The 20,202-nt window shown below is 40.2% G+C and overlaps 1 protein-coding gene and 1 pseudogene across 1 annotated transcript; both read right to left on the reverse strand.

The window, feature by feature from the left end:
- Positions 1 to 6,583: 6,583 nt before the first annotated feature.
- Positions 6,584 to 7,539, reverse strand: LOC149438363 (olfactory receptor 52P1-like; annotated as a pseudogene).
- Positions 7,540 to 18,986: 11,447 nt separating this feature from the next.
- LOC149438364 (olfactory receptor 51E1-like) lies at positions 18,987 to 19,931 on the reverse strand. Its single transcript, XM_089659913.1, has one exon. It carries the CDS (start codon positions 19,929 to 19,931, stop codon positions 18,987 to 18,989), a length of 945 nt encoding a protein of 314 aa, XP_089516039.1.
- Positions 19,932 to 20,202: the final 271 nt, after the last annotated feature.

Genomic DNA, 20,202 nt, shown 5'->3' on the forward strand with positions numbered 1-20,202 from the left:
CAGTCTATCTTTCGTGAATGTTAAGATCTCTGTAGAAGCAGACAGGACTTCAATAACCACAGACATTAATAACTACAGCAAACCTTCAGCAGGTAACAGAATTTTACATGCTAAAGTGCCCACTTGGCCCCCCTTATAACCAGTATCACTTACAGCCAATATCTCAAATTCATAGACACTGCTCCAATTATTTTAAATTGAAATTAGTCTCAACTGTTAAGATACAGGCTGATGTGCAGAGACTAAAGAAAATTGTGCCTTAATAAATGCCAAAGCATTTAAAGTGAATACTCTAAATCCAGGGAATTCCTTTTGTATGATAACAAACCACCAAAGGAATCTAATAAAACTTGATTCATTGCCCATTACTCTAGACACCAAAATCAAGTAAGATCCATTATTCAAAAATATCAGTGTTTATTGTCCACATTTTACCTTGGGAAACACAAAGCGTGATTTCAGACGTTGGATACATAGCCATGTTAAATAAGATGAATTGGGATTGAGATCAATTGATCCTTAAGAAGCCAAGTCATTGGATATATGTGCCACAAGTAAACAAGGTCTGAATTAAGTACTTAATCATTCCTATAAATTTGAACTCACTTTTTTGGATGTTGTATGACACTGTCCCTAGATGGATTTCTCCTCCCCCCTTCTGTTGAGAAAATAAAGTGGGGGGTATTGTAGCATCTTGATTGAGGTGCAATTTTTTTTTTTTGTATTTTTGTTATGTTTTGTTTTTTTTATTGTGATACGATAGGGGGTAGTGCTCAAGTGTAGTGCTGAGTTTAGTCCACACCAGAAATACTGTCTAAGGGCTTGTTGGCCCACTTTTATTGAAAATTTGCAGGCGATAGAAGATAGGAGATAAATAGGAAAGAAACAACCTTTAACCCCTTCATGCCTGGTCTTTAGACAAAAGATGCCCGAGCAGGAGTCCAGTGGTTCTGGGTGGATGTCATATGACGTCCTCCCAGTAAAGTGGCCGCACTGCGACATGATCTGTACTCCACTCAAGACTCCTGGCTTTCCCTCTCAGTGCTGCTGCTAGGGTCTCAAGCTTTAGACTCATACAACCTCTGCAACTTACACCTCTGCAACTTTCTCTCTTGCAACTCTCTGCTGCTCTGGCCTTCAGGCTTAGGACCTCCATCACATACTTCACTTGCACTGTGCACACTCAGGCTGCTCCCTTTCAGTCTAATGGACTCCTGGGGAAGTTTGAGCCCTGAACTGCTGCTATGCCCTTAACCCCTTTGCGACGGCACCTCCCGGCCCTTTAAGGGTTTCAGAAACCGGGAGGCGGGGCGGGGTTTAGGGTCATGTGACCGCCGTGAGACAGCATGTCACATGATCGGGAAAGGTCCCGATCAAAAGAGGAGACCGAGACCTTTCTGTAAGTAGGGGACATGTGTGCTGGGAGCGCGCAGGGCACGCACTCTCAGCACATATGTTCTTTTTTTAATAGAACGCAAATGTGTGGGCACTCGGCGTGAAGGCCCAGACGCCAGGAGGCCGCACATTTGCGTTCAGCTGGCGTGAAGAGGTTAAAGTGATTCTAAGGTTTCTTCACCTTAATGCATTCTATGCATTTAGGCAAAAAAACCTTCTGTGCTGCAGACACCTTCCCCAGTCTCCCAATTCTTACCTGAGCCCGACCTGATCCAGCGATGTGCACGAGAGAAGAGGCTCTTGCTGCTTTCTCCCTTTTCCCTAGACAGATTGATAGCAGCTGCTCTCAATCAAATGCTGTGCCAAGTGAGCAGGGGGTGGGGCCAACTGGAGCAATGGGGAGGCTCGGGAGCGGGCCCACATGGGTGCCCCCATGGAAAGCTGCTTTCACTGAAGAGGAGCCTGGAGCACCAGCAGGGCACCCGAGAAGAGGAAGATTGAGGCTGCTCTGTGCAAAACCATTTCAAAGAAAAGGTAAGTATAGTATGTTTGTTATTTTAATTAAAAAAAGGAAGCTTTAATGTTGCTTTAATTATAATGGGTGTGCATACTTGCACACTCAGCTTGCTGGTCTCCAGCAAGACCTGGACATAGGGGTAGAGGCTTCTTCCCTCCCAAAGTCTCTGGGCTTTAGACCCTGATCTGGGAATTACAATGCTTGGAGAAAACCGAAAGAATAGATTTCTTCAATCTAAAGAAAACTTCTGGAGCCCCTCACTATGCATACATGAAAACCTTGTGTTGTCTTCAATCCCACTAATACAGTGATAGAACCTAACACTGTCACATTGTGCATTATTTTGTTTTATTCTGTTTTTTGTATGTGCATTGGATATGTATGTATATGATATTGCCTTTTTACGTATAATATACAACAATACTGTAACTGCAAGTATATCAATATGAATGATTAAATGCTTTTTGCATTGGTGTGTCAAATTTTTCCAATAAATAACCATTTTCTTGATCTTTAAATTATACAAGCAGGTTATCCAATATACTGCTATATGCCCTTATCCCTGAATTCAGCACATACAAACATCTATATCAGTAGCCAAAGACTTTTTCAGGGACATATAGAAGCAAGAAGAAACACTGCATATATAAAAAACATGAATTTTATTTTAACATCAGATAAAATAGAAAAGTCACATTTCAGAGAATAGACAATAAAATATCAGATTTTGGGATTCACACAGTTTTTTTTGGATCCAATGTAACCCACATGTTGACTTGACGCATTTCGAATGATCTTCCTCAGGAGTACACATGAATGATCAATATGATGAAACCCACAATTCTCTTAATAAAAACATTGAGTCACTGGCATCCACCAGGTGTAAACCATCTTTCTCCTATGATGGGGAAGGCAGAAGGCTGTTATATAGTGTAAGGTATATACAAAAAAGTATCAGAATGTATTACAAGACCCCTCACTGCATACCCTCTAGATATGTACAATTCAGCCATATTTGGAAATATCAAAGGGAAAGATAGTGCCTTCTGTAGCATCCTCACCAAGGAAATGTCCACAAGAGAAGACCATATGCCAGAACAATCTCAAATATTAATACTTTTCCAGCCAGTTCACCAGTCCCCCCCTCCCCTAGGCCTTCTGATTGACTGAGTCACTAAACATCCATAACACAGAATGGCACTTCTCACAGCAAATGGTACACTCAGTTCGATAAACAGACACACATGAACTACAGTCCCTTGTTTCCTACAAATTCACAAAAAGCCAAAAAGAAATTCAGAAAAAAAACACACCTCTGCAGGGCTATGACAGGTGATAAGAAGGTTCCCTTGTTACAAACAACCATTGGAATTGGTACCATTTGTACAAAAATAAAAAATATGCAAAATACGTGTGCACAAGGTGTCAATGCATTAAAGTGTTTGTTCACCAATGCCAGGAGTCTGCCAAGCAAAATAGGTGAGTTGGAAGCTTTGGCGCATGAACAGAACTATTATTTAATTGATATTGCTGCATCTTGCCTTCATTCTTCACATGACTGGGCCATTAATTTTCCTGGCTATGTTCTCTTTCGGAAAGACAGGGTAAAAAGAAAAGGTGGTGGTGTCTGTCTCTATATGAAAAATGATTTCAGAGCGAGTGTGAAAGAGGACCTAGTTGATGAAGAGTGTGATGAGGCTGAAGCATTATGATTGGAAGTACACATGGGGTTGCATACTACAAAGGTAATTATTGGAGTTTGTTATAGGCCTCCCAGTGTTAATGAGGAGGTGAAGACTCAGCTCCTTGAGCAGATCAAAAGAGCTGAAAGGGCTGGGACAGTGATAATAATGGGGAATTTTAACTACCAGGAAACTGACTGGAGTAATGGTACTGCAGGAACAGTTAAAGGGCAAAAATGTATAAACCTACTACAAAACAGTTTTATGGTACAGTTCACAGAGGTACAGTTTACAAATCATGCAGAGCTTATTACGAATGTCCTTATAAAAGAACCTATGGGTAGCAGTGACCATAACATGATTACATTTATTGTTAGCTGCAAACAACGAGCACATACAGGAAAAATAAAAATGCTCAACGTTAAGAGAGCTAATTTTCCAAGGCTGAGAGCTGCTCTCCAAGACTTAGACTGGGAGGGAATATTGGCATCAATGAAAACAACACAGAAATGGGAATTCTTCAAAAAGACTGTATGTGAACACACTGCAAAATATATTCCCATGGGCAACAAGTATAAAAGGCTAAAAATCAAACCTATGTGGCTTACGGCCAAAGTTAAAAAGGCTATAGATAATAAGAAAAGATCTTTTATTTAATATGAAAATGAAGGAACGCTTTCATCGTTTAAGCATTACAAAGAATATAACTGAATACGTAAAAAGGAAATTAAGGCTGCACAAATTTAAAATGAACAACAGATTGCAAAAGATAGCAGGACCAACCCCCAAAAATTCTTCAAATATATTAATAGTGAAGAGGTCCGGTCCGAGCATGTAGGTCCTTTACAAAATAATCTAGAGTGGGTGACTGGGGACAAAGAGAAGGCACATTTATTAAATACCTTCTTCAGCTCTGTGTATACAAAGGAGCATGGGGGGAGCTCTTGTCCATAATAGGCATGGTATTGACACAGCTGCAGATGATCCACATTGGCTCACAATTGATATGATTCAGAAATATTTAGACAGAATAAATCACCTGGACCGGATGGTATACACCCATGGGTCCTTAAAGAATTGAGCTTTGTCATTTCAAAGCCATTTTTTCTCATTTTTAAGGACTCTTTAATGACTGTAAAAGTACCGCTGGATTGGCATAAGGCCAATGTGGTGCCAATATTTAAAAAGGAATCAAAATCTTTACCAAGTAATTATAGACCTGTTAGTTTAACACCTAAAGTTGGGAAGATACTGGAGAATTTAATAAAAGACCAAACAGATGAGTTTTTGCTGGAAAAAAATATTTTAAGCAACAGACAGCAACAATCAAACAAATCTGTTTTATTTTTATGAGGAGGTGAGCAAAACCTTGGACAGGGGGGTGGCGGTGGCCGTGGTATACTTGGATTTTGCAAAAGAAAATTGACACAGTTCCCCACACACGGCTAATGTGTAAGGTAAGGAAAAATCAGTATGTAAATGGATAGAAAACTGGTTAAAAGATGGTATTCAGAGAGTAGTGGTTAATGATTCATACTAATGGACTAGGGTTGTCAGTGGTGTACCCCAGGGTTTAGTGTTGGGACACTTACTTTTTAATTTTGTTGTAACCAATATAGGGTCTGGGATTAAAAATCTAATTTCCGTTTTTGCAGATGACACCAAGCTGTGCCGTGGAATAACGTCCTTACAGGATGTCTCCACAAGTCAACCTCAATGCACTGTTTAATTGGGCAACTATGTGGCAAATGCGGTTTAATGTTGATAAATGTAAGGTTCTGCACTTGGGGGCTAAGAATATGCATGCATCATACATACGGGGGGGGGGGGTATAACTGGGGGAATCAATGGTGGAGAAGGATCTGGGAGTTCTGGTAGATCAATAGCTTAATGAAGGCATGCAATGCCAAGCTGCGGTTTCTAAAGCGAGCAAAATCCTCTCTTGTATTAAAAGAGGTATAGACTTCAGAGAGAGAGATATCATATTACCCCGGTACAAATCATTAGTAAGACCTCATCTGGAATATGCAGTTCAGTTTTGGGCACCAATTCACAAAAAGAACATTGGGGAACTGGAAAAAGTACAGAGAAGGGCAACCAAACTGATAAGAGGCATGGAGGAGATCAGCTATGAGGAAAGATTAGAGGAAATGAATTTATTCTCTACTGAGAAGAGGACATTAGGGGGGGATATGATCTCCATGTATAATACATAAGGGGGGATATGATCACCATGTATAATACATAAGGGGGGATATGATCACCATGTATAATACATAAGGGAGGGTATGATCTCAATATATAATACATAAGGGGGATATGATCTCCATGTATAATACATAAGGGGGGATATGATCACCATGTATAATACATAAGGGGGGATATGATCTCCATGTATAATACATAATGGGGGATATGATCTCCATGTATAAATACAACAGTGGTCCACATAGTGAACTCGGTGTAGAGTTATTCACCCTGAGGTCATCACAGAGGACAAGGGGGCATTCTTTACATCTGGAGGAAAAGAGATTTAATCACCACATATGGAAAGGTTTCTTCACAGTGAGAGCTGTGAAAATGTGGAATAGACTCCCTCAAGAGTTGGTTCTGGCCAGCTCAGTGGATTGCTTCAAAACATTCATAGGTAAAGTTGATCCAGGGAATATCCAAATACCTCTCGGGGGATCAGGAAGGAATTCTTTTCCCAGCAGGAGCAACTTGGATCATGCTTTGCTGGGGGTTATTTTTTCCTTCCTCTGGATCAACTGTGCATATAGAATTATAACTTTTTTATTTTGGTTGAACTGTATGTACTTTTGTCTTTTTTAAGCCAGACTATGAAAAAACTGGACATATGAGATGCTTAGAGAACATTAACAGGCAAACACAGACTACAGCCCTCTATTTTCCAAAATGGAAAAAATAAATGTAGAAAAATAACATCTCTACAATGGTAAGACTGCTCCTGAAAAAATATGAACTGATTTTATTCTTTTACTTTGCCAACCATTTTCTGAAAGTTCCATATGATTTTTCTCTGAGAGCTTTGGTCCTTATCCCATAGATCAAAGGGTTTACAGAAGTAGCTATACTGGTACCAATCAAAGGTATGATAACATCAACTTTGACTGATACAGAACCCAGGTTTAGCCTGTACCTGAAATTAAGGAAAAAGAGGTTGACAACATAAATAGAGAAGGCCAATATGTGAGTCACCAATGTATGCATAGCTTTGTGAGAGGATTCTGAAGAAAGTTTCAGACAGATGACAACTGTTCTTATGTAACAGTACATTATTACAAGCAAACAGCCAATCACTACGCAAAAAGTCAAAGTTGATCCATAGAGACTGTTAATTGTTATATCGTTACATGCAAGCGGCTGTAGAGACATGATCTCACAAAAGACATTGTTGATATTTACCCCACAGAATGTTAGCCTTAATGTCAACAGTATACTCACAATTACTAACACCACAACAAAAACATATATGGCAAGTGATATATTTTGAGTTGTAATATTGGTCATCAGAGTGTGGTATCTCAGAGGGTGGCCTACAGCCAGATATCGATCATATGCCATTGCCGTAAAAGTAAACATTTCAACCCATGTATAAGTCTGGATACAGAAAGATTGGCAGAGACATCCTGCGAGTGAGATGGTTGAGCATCCAGACAACAAGTCAATGGCCAGCTTGGGGAAATATGATGCGTTCCCAAACATCACATTCACAACCAAGATGCATATAAAGATGTACATAGGTTCATGCAAGCTTTTCTCTGTCCAGGTTACATAGACAATCATAGAACTCAAAAACAATGTGACTGAAAATAATACAAGAGCTGAAACAGCACATAGATATCGATATGATTCAAGCTCAACAATCCCCACCAGAACAAAGTTATTATTATTTACAGAGATATTCTTGGGAGATGAGCTCATGGCTTGGATTTATGTCTTGCAAAATCAACAATTCCTGAAATGTTCTATTCTATCTGAATACTGTCAATTGAAGAATGCAATTCGTAGAGGCACTGTGGATTTGAGTGCAACTCTGGTTGCATTGATCTTCTCCTGAATTCAGTTGGGCTTTTATAGATTTCATAATGCTGACACCCTGACTCACAATTTAGATTTAGAAACTTTTGCAGTCACCGCATTCAAGTCTTCCCAGTGGACCACATCTGTTACAGCTGCCGCTGATGGACTAATTAGTGTCAGAAATGTAATGAAGTGGTTTGTATTAATCTAACAAGATTTCCCTGCAAGAAGACAGATATGGAATATGAAATATTATCAAAAGCGAAAAGAAAATTTTAATGAAAATTTTAATTTATATTATTTTTTTTAGTTCTGGTTTAAAACACATCTCTACTTATTTTGTGGTTTGATGTTATTGATATCTCAATCGCATATCGTCATGTAGTGAACTCAGAACAAGGTGAACAGTTTACACCTTGTTGGAAAAACTCAATTGCCTGTCAATCACCCAATAATGTTTTTCCAAAATGATGTTTTTCCTATCTTAAGTAGGGATGAACACATCTGTTTGGGTTTGATTTGTCAATAATCACCTCAATCTTGCTTGAAATTTACAAAACCCTAACTAAGCATCAAGCCAAGGGAAGCCAGCAAAATTAATTACGATGATGATGATTATAATTCTTATTATGGGCCGTAAAGTCTTTGTCGACTCCTGGTCACCACATCAATAATGTTTTTCAAGAATGATTTGTCTTCTTTTTGGGTCTTAAGTAAGGTTGGGAAAATCTGCTCAGGTTCAATTTGCAAATCCTGCCTAAAATCCATGAAACCCAAACTAAGCCTATAACCCCACTCATGTCTATAGTGTGATATTTATTGTAAATTTTGTCCATTTTCAAGAATAAAAGGAATGGGCATTGCAATGAGGACATTTACAAAGCAAAAAATACCATACAGTAGAGAGAGAAGATCTTTTAATACAACAGAACAACATCCATTAACCACTTGACCTCTGGAAGGTTTTACCCCCTTTAGGACCAGAGCATTTGTTTGCTATTCAGCATTGATCTATTTTAACTGGCAATTCTGCAGTCATGCAACACTGTAATCAAATGAAATTGATATACTTTTTTAAACATAAATAGAGTTTTATTTTGGTGGTATTTAATCACCGCTGGATTTTTTAAATTATATAAGTGAAAAATACCGAACATGTTGAAAAAAAAGTATATTTTCTATTTTCTGTTATAAAACTGTCAAGGTCCTACCTTTCTTCAGAGCTTGTGCATCTCCATGAGCTGGCCTCCATCTTGGTTTTCTGCAAAGCATGGTGGGAACCTTTATGCCTTCAGGCTTCTGCGGCTCCTCCTCAGAAGGGTGTGGTTGAGCACATTTAAACCTGCTGTCTGCAAGTGTGCTCTGCACTTGTGTCCTGTATGTTGCCCTGTTGCAAGCTCTTGTGTTGTTCCCATTGCTCTCCTGGTAACCGACTCGGCTTGGACAAGACTACTCTCTGCGTTAACCCTTTATCTGACCTCCCGTTGTTGAACCCGGCCCGTGACCTGAGTATTCTTTGCCTACCGTCTAGTACTGTCTGCTCCGTTGTTATTGACCCGGCTTGTCTGACTACTCTACTCGTGATCCCATCTAGCTCCCACCAGCTGTACGCCATTGGCGGCAGTCGTTATCGCAGCTGGGGTCACTCGGGGGCCGCGACCTGGTCTCAGGCTGCGTCAAGTCCATCCCCACCATCAGGGGCCCTGGTGAAGGGTAGCCTGGGGCTTAGACTCCGCGCCCTGAGGGACTCTGGTCTGTGGGTAGTGGCTGTCGTCAGTCGCAGCGTGACCGTACCATAGGCCTGCCTGCCCATTCCAGCGTTCCTGCCCTGACAAAAACACATGCTATATAAAAAATTAAAAATAAAACAGCTTCATAAATTAACGCCAAAATGTATTCTGCTATATATCTTTGGTAAAAAAAACCAATATGTGTATATTAAATTGGTTTGTGTGAAAGCTATAGCATCTACAAACTATGGTATATACACTAAATTGCCAACAGGATTGGGATGCCTGCCACACAAACTTTAATGGCATCCCAGTCTTAGTCCGCAAGGTTCAATATTGAGTTGGCCCCACCCTTTGCAGCTATAACAGCTTCAATTCTTCTGGGAAGGCCGTCCACAAGGTTTAAGAGGGTGTCTATGGGAAGGTTGGACCATTCTTCCAGAAGCACATTTGTGAGGTCAGGCACTGATGTTGGGGGAGGAGGCCTGGCTCGCAGTCTCAGCTCTAATACATCCCAAAGGCGTTCTGTTGGGTTGAGGTCAGGACTCTGTGCAGGCCAGTCAAGTTCCTCCACCCCAAACTGGCTCCTCCATGTCTTTATGGACCTTGCTTTGTACACTGGCACGTAGTCATGTTGGAACAGGAAAGGGCCATCCCCAAACTCTTCGCAGTCATGTTGGAACAGGAAAGGGCCACCCCCAAACTCTTCCCACAAAGTTTGGAGCATGAAATTGTCCAAAATGTCTTGGTATTCTGATGCCTTAAGAGTTCCCTTCACTGGAACTAGGGGGCCAAGCCCAACCTCTGAAAACAACCCCACACCATAATCCCCCCTCCACCAAACTTTACACTTAGCACAATGCAGTCAGGCAAGTATCGTTCTCCTGGCAACTGCCAAACCCAGACACGTCCATCAGATTGCCAGAAGAGAAGCGTGATTCATCACTTCAGAGAACATGTCTCCGCTGCTCTAGAGTCCAGTGGTGGCATGCTTTACACCACTGCATCCAACGCTTTGCATTGTACTTGGTGATGTAAGGCTTGGATGCAGCTGCTCAGACATGGAAACCCATTCCATGAAGCTCTCTACACACTGTTGTTGTGCTAATCTGAAGGTCACACGAGGTTTGGAGGTCTTTAGCTATTGACTCTGCAGACAGTCGGCAACTTCTGTGCACTGTGCTTTTCAGCATGCACTGACCCCGCTCTGTCATGTGACGTGGCCTACCACTTGGTGGCTGAGTTGCTGTTGTTCCCAGTTGCTTCCACTTTGTTATAATCCCACTAGCAGTTGAGCGTGGAATATTTAGTAGCCAGGAAATGTCACGGATGGACTTATTGCAAAGGTGGCAACCTATCACAGGACCACGCTTGGAGTCACTGAGCTCCTGAGAGCGACCTATTCTTTCACAAATGTTTGTAGAAGCAGTCTGCATGCCTAGTTACTTTAATGTTATACACCTGTGGCCATGGAGGTGATTGGAACACCCAAATCCAATGATTTGGAGGGGTATCCTAATACTCTTGGCAGTAGCGTATATATCTGAAAATTGATAAATTCTGATGTATTGTGGGCCTTTCATTTCTTGAGGCCCTTAAAGTGCCAGAAGAGTACAAATATCCCCCAAATGAGCCCTTTTTGGAAAGTAGAGTTATTTATATTAGTAAGAGGCATGACAAGTTTTTTAAAGTTGTAATTTTTTTGTCACAATGTTTTGGAAAATGAAGAAATTTTATTATTTTTATTTTTTATTAACATACTGTCACCAGTGCAGAACAGCATGATCATATGACTACTGTGAAGGTGGTCCAAGACACTGACTGGTGACAGTATGTTAACAAAAAACTAAAAACAATTTTAATAATTTTTGTTAAATTTTTAAAAAATATAATTAGTGACACTGTACTACTCTGAGGGAAGATCATGGATTTTTGTTTTACACTTTGAATGCTGTTACAATGATGATCACTGTAAAAGCAATGTTTTGAACTGTTATGAATGGCTTACATTCATAACAGTTGTGATTACTAGTTATCTGTGATTTGCTACAGCTGATCACAAGGTACAGAGTGCTGTGATTGTCCCAGGTACCATGTGATAGCTGTGGGCCAACCACAGCATCACAACATATTTACTGTATATGTCTTTAAATTGTATGTGGTGTTATGGTACAAATTCCACAGATAGCATCACATATTTTGGGTTTGCGATTGATTATTTTAACGTAATAATTTAGCTTAACTTAGATACAGCAGCAGCTCCCCATTCAGATTCAGTACAGCTTAAACAAGCTGGGCATTGTCTCTTAATTTTTATCAATTGGTAATAGGCCTAAATTGACCAATGAAAGTAGCAGCCCCAGGCCTGAAAGATCTAAAAGTTATAAGAAAATCTACTATTAAAAAGATAAAGCTAAAGCCCTCAACTTTTACAAATTGTTCAGTGCCACTGTAGTTCAATACTCTACGTTCTGAGCTCCTTTATCGTTTTGTGTATCATACTGCATTGCCTTAAAAGTTTAATAAAACATCAAAACAGGGTATACAAAAAATGTCCGAACCGGATATCGTATGTACTCTCCAGCGCCTCAGGATATGCACAGCCAAAAGGGAAGCCAAGGCTACCAGGACAGCAACAACCAAAGGAAATGCTTCAGGGGTGCAGCCCTCCTCAGACGGGGAAATCAGCCACTGGATAGATAGAAAACAGGTGGAGCACACACCTAGTGCATTATCCAAGGTTTTTTGTAATAGTGAAAGAATAATAAAAACATTCTCACAGACCACTCAGGCACACTCCCACACCATCCCACTCAGGCATCAACAGCAAGGCTCTTACTTTCCATTCATCATACATCAGCATCAGAGGCTGGTCATCAGCTCTGAGGAAAGGGATTCGTCCCCGAAACGGAACAGACATTTGACCGCACTGACAGTGAGAACACCTTGCCTGCCGTTGTGGCCATTGTCATTTTTCTATGCTTTTTAGATACATGCTTCGTCTGTGAGTATGTTTTTATTATTCTTTCATTCCTACAATAAACCTTGGATAATGCACTAGGTGTGTGCGCCACCTGTTTTCTCTTTATACAAAAAATGTCAAAACCACAACCCCGGAATCCTCAAACTCCCTCTTATCCCCTTATTCCCAAAATATTCAAAATATTAACTTCAGGTAGAAATTAGCTGACATCAGGACATTGCACAAGCACTTGAATAGGTAACAAATAGAAACAGAAGAGGCAGGTGTTATCTTGCAATGGAAATATTGTTCAGTGTCTGGACAGTACAGACAGAACTAGTTGTCATCAAAAGAGTGTGTCGAAATAACTTCAAGACCACAACCCCAATTTTCCTGAACCCTTTCCAATCCCTGCATTCCCAGGTATTCCCAAAATATTTAAAAAAATATATATCAAAACAGAGTGCACAAAAAATTCCCATCCATGTATCCCCAATTATTCTCCAAATATTTCCAAAATAACCCTTGATAAAGGTAAGGCATTCCAGGATGAGGTAATAAATACAGCAAATTAGGCATATTATAGCACCATTATCTACACAGATACTATGCAATACTTAGTTACTCAGCATAAGTATGTTGTGCTACCCCCTTGAAGGCTGCTGGATTTTTTTTCTGTCTCCTCTAAGCCCCATCACAGCCAGGCAATGTGCATTTTCCACATCTTCTCACACATAGTCAGTAAAACAGGTTTTGAGCTGCTTTTTTTTTGTTGTGTTTATTGAGGGGTTAACAACTTGGATGGGTCTATGGTTATATAGGACAAACTTCTTTCTTCTTGTTCTCCATAGGAAATTCACAACCAGCCTGTAGGTAGGCTCCCCTCCCTGGGGCCCCCTCCCAGGCTCCATTCTCCAGCACCTCCTTTAGTCCATCCTGCTCCTGACTCCCCTGCTGTACAGGCTCTGCCATATTTAAGGATTGCCCTAGGCCACCATGTCCCATCTCCTTCCTGGGGAATTGACTGAATTCACCTAAACATGCCAATATGGGACTCCTCCCCTCCTCCTCCCCTCTTTCAGAATGTGCCAACAGTTTCTGGAAGGATGGGAGGGCTACAGAAGCCCTGACCTGTAGAGCCTCCCAGCCTGTCCTGAGGTGATCTCACTACCTCATTCCCAGGCTGATTCATCCCAGGCTTCTAAGAAACCTTTGAGTAAGAAAAAAAAAATCCTATCTACCTAGAGGGCGCCACAAGTGGAGATACCAATATTTTACATCTTACCAAACATTCATAAGAATTTGCTTATTCCCCTGGAAGAAAAATAGTTTCAGGAGTAGGCTGCTATATAGGAGACGCTAGTAAACGTGTGGAAAAGCATCTATGTAGTAGACACTATACATTTTCTGAACATTTTGGAAGATGTATCTGTACCCAATGGGACATTTGTAGTTCCAGTAGTTGTGGAGGTATTACATTGTAGTATTCTATGCAATCTAGATATTCAGTCTGTCTGTACATTCTACATTCTTACAGGCACAAGGCCAACATAATTGGGCATACAATGAATTAATCTGAGACTCATACTGTTATGCAATGTGTTTACATTTAGAGACACCTGCTATGTCTCATGTGGCATAGCAATAAGCAAATGTTATACCCCATTCTATATCAATTTAAACCTAGACAGTTTTTCTTCTATTAGGATTATCTTGCAATGTACTTGTAGCATGTATTGCATTGCACAGATACATCGATGATATCTCTGTTATTTGGGCTGACTCTCTAGAATCGCTGGATTAGTTTATATCTAAGCTCAATACTAACTCTTACAACCTCAAATTTACAATGCATGCACTTACCCACAGTCTATCTTTTGTGAATTTTAAGATCTCTGTAGAAGCAGACAGGACTTCAATAACCACAGACATTAATAACTACAGCAAACCTTCAGCAGGTAACAGAATTTTACATGCTAAAGTGCCCACTTGGCCCCCCTTATAACCAGTATCACTTACAGCCAATATTTCAAATTCATAGAAACTGCTCCAATGACTTTAAATTGAAATTAGTCTCAACTGTAAAGATACAGACTGATATGCTGTCAGGAATGGACTTGCCAGTGGTGGTGGGACTCATCTGCCTTGTGGGCTGCAGTACCAGGGCTGGCCAGCGGGTGCGCTCAGCAACCAGAGGCTCACTCCTGCAATGAGCCATCACCTGAGGCTGATTGCAGCAGGTGTATTTAAGGAATGGCCAGGCCTGTGAGCAGGGCCTTGGTGTAATGTTTCCCATGATCCCCTGTACCTGCATCCTGTCTGCTTCCTGCTTGATTCCTGATTCTGCTTGATCCTGACTCTGAGTGAACTCTGCCTGTCCTGACCTCAGATATTCCTGACCATTCTTCCGCTCTCTCCTGGTACCCTGTTTGCCCGTTTGCTACCGACCCGGCCTGCCCGACTACGTTGATTTGTATATATGGTTATCTGTTGGAGTTGGGGTTGTTTGCACTGTGTTAGGTTTACCTTGCACTGCCTTTGTGTTGTTTAGTCTTAATAAATTGTCTTATTTACACTATACCTGAAGCCTGCGTTTCCCTGTGTCAGTCCACACATTTCTGGTCATACCCGGATCCCTAACATGTGCAGAGGCTATAGAAAATTGTGCCTTAATAAACGCCAAAGCATTTCAAGTGAATACTCTAAATCCAGGGAATTCCTTTTGTATGATAACAAACCACCAAAGGAATCTAATAAAACTTGATTCATTACCTATTACTCTAGACACCAAAATCAAGTAAGATCCATTATTCAAAAATATCAGTACTTATTGTCCACATTTTACCCTGGGAAACAAAGCGTGATTTCAGACGTTGGATACAGGACCATGTTAAATAAGATGAATTGGGATTGAGATCAAGATCCTTAAGAAGCCTAGTCATTGGATATATGTGCCACAAGTAAACAAGGTCTGAATTAAGTACTTAATCATTCCTATAAATTTGAACTCACTTTTTTGGATGTTGCATGACACTGTCCTTAAATGGATTTCACCTCCCCTCTTCTGTTGAGAAAATAAAGTGGGGGGTATTGTAGCATCTTGATTGAGGTGCAATTTTTTTTTTTGTATTTTTGTTATGTTTTCTTTTTTTTTTGTGATACGATAGGGGGTAGTGCTCAATTGTAGTGCTGAGTTTAGTCCACACCAGAAATACTGTCTAAGGGCTTGTTGGCCCACTTTTATTGAAAATTTGCAGGCGATAGAAGATAGGAGATAAATAGGAAATAAAAAACCTTTAACCCCTTCATGCCTGGTTTTTAGACAAAAGATGCCCGAGCAGGAGTCCAGTGGTTTTGGGTGGATGTCATATGACGTCCTCCCAGTCAAGTGGCCGCACTTTAAATTATACAAGCAGGTTGTCCAATATACTGTGTGCTATATGCCCTTATCCCTGAATTCAGCACATACAAACATCTATATCAGTAGCCAAAGACGTTTCGAGGGACTTATAGAGTAGCGAGAAGAAACACTGCATATATAAAAAAAATGAATTTTATTTTAACATCAGATAAAATACAAAAGTCACATTTCAGAGAATAGACAATAAAATATCAGATTTTGGGGTACACACAGTTTTTTTTGGATCCAATGTAACCCACATGTTGACTTGACGCATTTCGAATGATCTTCCTCAGGAGTACACATGAATGATCAATAATGGTGAAACCCACAATTCTCTTAATAAAAACATTGAGTCACTGGCATCCACCAGGTGTAAACCATCTTTCTCCTATGATGGGGAAGGCAGAAGGCTGTTATATAGTGTAAGGTATATACAAAAAAGTATCAGAATGTATTACAGGGCCCCTCGCTGCATACCCTCTAGATACGTACAATTCAGCCATATTGGGAAATATCAAAGGGAAAGAGAGTGCCTTCTGTAGCATACTCATCAAGGAAATGTCCACAAGAGAAGACCATATGCCAGAACAATCTCAAATATTTAATACTTTTCCAGCCAGTTCACCAGTCCCCCCTCCCCTAGGCCTTCTGATTGGCTGAGTCACTAAACATCCATAACACAGAATGGCACTTCTCTAGCAAACCCTGCTGGAGCAAGCTCAAACAGCAAATGGTACACTTAGTTCGATAAACAGACACACAAGGACTACAATCCCTTGTTTCCTACAAATTTACAAAAAGCCAAAAAGAAATTCAGAAAAAAAACCACACCTCTGCATTCTCCTTCTATACAAATGCTCACTAAAAAAACTACTACACTTTCAGCCAAGAGCCAGTTATCATGTTACCGGGTACAGAGTGGATGGGAAAGAGTTTCAATGGGAACATTGGGTGCATTACACTCATTGGAGAGCATTACAAACTCCAAACATCACATAAAATGTAACATTTTTACAATATATCTGAAAAATACAGCACACATCAATGTAACCATGTACAGTATGCTTCACTTAGCACCCTATTGCTATCTATCTAGATACAACAGGCATATCACATGTCATTGTGCTAGCAATTTGCAGCAGTTCTTCTTTAGTTACATCTGTAAAAGAACTCAACTTTACAATAAACATTAGAGTAGCAGCACCTAGGTGATATTACCCCCCAATAGCATTAGGCCTTGGTCACATCATACATGTTGAAAAACTGATGGAAACTGACGTGCAGATTTCACTTGCAGAGACATCAGCAGGGGTGGACTGACAACTCATGGGGCCCCCGGGCAATAGGGGATCATGGGGCCCCTGTGTCCTCGCCCACAATCAAACCACACCCAAAAAAGCCTATAAAAAGGTACCAGGGGCATCTCAGGGGGCCCCCTACTGACCCAGGGCCCTCGTGCAGTGCCCGAGTTCCCAAATCGTCAGTCCGCTCCTGGACATCAATTTGCATCAATTTTAATGCACACTTCATTGAGTTTTATACATGTTGCAGATTAGTGCACAGAAAAAATCTGCACGTGATACCAGTGTTGCGGTGTTGCGGCACATAAAGAACAATTGATTTTGATGTGCCCTTGCAAAACGCGTGCAGAAAACTGACGTCTCGGCATCATGGTGTGAACGAGGACTTAAGAAGAAATGCTAGTTCTAAACTCAAGTCCATCCCTGGCTAATACTATAAGCACCACTTAGTGGTGAAACCAAACATAGAAAAAGTTTATTAAGCTGCAGAAGAAGTTGGCTCTTGATTGTAAGTTGTCTATTCCCTGTAATGAAACAGAAAGAACACATTCCAACTATTTACAGTAAATGACAGGGCCTACTTCTTCCAGTCCATGAATCTCTGCAGTTTCTTCTTTTCCAGTCACACAGTGAAGGTGACTAAGGGATCTACTTGTAAACACATTTCCAATAGTAAGCTAACAGGCTTTTGCAAAAAAAAAAAAAAATGCATCAATCGGACACACAACTGCAATGTTCCAATAGCAAACTCCAGGTATCAGAAGAGGTCTTCTCCTGCACGCTTCTTAAAAATAATACCTTGTAACATGGTCTTTTCTTGACCATGCCATACTCTACATCTGGGCATCCAAGTCACTTAATGACTACACGGTCCATGTACATATAAAAATTGTGCCCCAGGTCAGAATAAAACGATGGTACGTCTTTCAATTTCAAGTAAACTTGAAAAGATTTGTTGCACTAGTGCAATTAAAATAGAAAGGAAGGTGGAAAAAGAATTGGATATCTAAACCTTCTCTAAACAGAACACAGTATTTAATATTCTGAACATTTTTCTAAACACTCGATACCTTTCTCACAAAGCTATGCTCAACAGACAAAAAAATAAAGGATAGGGTTCTTTGGTGATTCAAGGTTCAAGTGGCATCTCAACCTTCAAGAAACAAGGCAGAAATGCATGAATAGTCCTTGTGTCTACTTTCCACCCAACAAATCACAAAGCTGCAGTAGACTTCCTCTGGGCCCAAAAGAGAACATCTCTTGCAAGCAGTATGAACAATGTTTCCTTGAAAGGGGATCCTTGCAGCACTCTGACTGCTAGGCCCAAAGATAGTTCTTATTGTAGCATCCTTTCTAGCCATAAGCCTAGTAGAAAAGACCATGTGCCAGAATGTATCTCAGATATGTATTACCTTCCCATTCAGCTCACCAGGACCCCAAAGCTGGTGATTGGCAGTGAACGAAACACCCATAATAAAGAATGGCATATCTCTAGCACACCATAAGACAGTAACTGAGACAGTATACGCAATGCTTAAAGAACACTAATGGACAAACAAATGCTTAGTCCTCTTTTTCCTACAGAATCCCAAAAAATTTAAAAGAAATTTGGAAAAATAACACATCCCTACAATAGTAAGACTCCTGCTTCCCCATGCCCTCATGTCCACATTTTTCCTGTTTTTCTTTTTTGTTTTTTTGATTGTATTCTCTACCTGGGACGATGTATGTTTAATTACTCTCCTGGTATTGTTATGTTTTTTCATGTTTGATGTCTGTGTATTGCTTCCTATTGTACTTCCACCTGCTCCCTTGTATTATCTGTATTTGCTGTATGCTCTGAGTTTTTCAATAAACTTTATGGAAAAAAAAATAAACCTGAATGACTAGTATAAAAAAAAAAAAAGTAACACTCCTGCTGAAAAAAAATATGAACGTTTTTATTCTTTTGGTCAGCCAAACATTTTCTGCAGGTTGCATCCAATTTTTTCTCTGAGAGCTTTGGTCCTTACCCCGTAGATCAGAGGATTTACAGAAGTAGCTATACTGGTACCGATCAAAGGTATGATAACATCAACTGTCGTTGATACAGAGCTTCTGATTAGCCTGTACCTGAAATTAATGAACAAGAGATTGACAATATAAATGGAGAAAGCCAGTATGTGAGTCACCAATGTATGCATAGCTTTGTGAGAGGATTCTGAAGAAAGTTTCAGACAGATGACAACTGTTCTAATATAAGAGTACATTATTATGAACAAACAAGGAATCACCATGGCGAAGGTCAAAGTCATTCCATAGATGACATTAACTGTTATATCATTACAAGCAAGTGGTTGTAGAGACACAACATCACAAAAGACATTATTGATATTTACCCCACAAAACGTTAGTCTTGTTGTCAACAATACACTCACAGTTACTATCGCCACATTGAGAACATATATGGCAAGTAATATTTTTTGAGCTGTAATATTGGTCATCAGACTGTGATATCTCAGAGGGTGGCCTACAGCCAGATATCGATCATATGCCATTGCCGTAAAAGTGAACATTTCAACCCATGAATAAAGCTGGAGACAGAAAGATTGACAGAGACACCCTGTGAGTGAGATGGTTGAGCTTCCAGACAACAAGTCAATGGCCAGCTTGGGGAAGTATGATGCATTCCCCAACATCACATTCATAATCAAGAGGCATATAAAGATGTACATAGGTTCATGCAAGCTTTTCTCTGTCCAGGTTACATAGAAAATGATTGAACTCATAAACAATGTGACTGAAAATAATGCAAGAGCCAAAACAGCACATAGATATCGATATGATTCAATCTCAATAAGCCCCACCAGAACAAAATTGGTAAAAGTTACAGAGACATTCTTGGCAGAGGAGTTCATGGCTTGGATTTATGTCTTGAAAAATCAGCAATTCCTAAATTGTTCTATTCAATCTAAATACTATAAATGTAAAAATGCAATTCATAGAGGCCCTGTGAATATGTGTGCGACTCCTTTCGCAATGCTTTTCTCTTGAATTCAGTTGGGCTTTTATAGATTTCATAAAGCTGCCACCTCACTCATTTAAATTTAGAAACTTTCTCAGTGACTGCATCCAAGCCTTTCAAGTGGACCACAGCTGTTACAACTGCCACTAATGGCCTAATTAGCA

Source organism: Staurois parvus, unplaced genomic scaffold (genome assembly GCF_062004578.1).
Source record: "Staurois parvus isolate SC_StPar_1 unplaced genomic scaffold, SC_StPar_1.0 ptg001192l, whole genome shotgun sequence".
NCBI classification, from domain to species: domain Eukaryota; kingdom Metazoa; phylum Chordata; class Amphibia; order Anura; family Ranidae; genus Staurois; species Staurois parvus.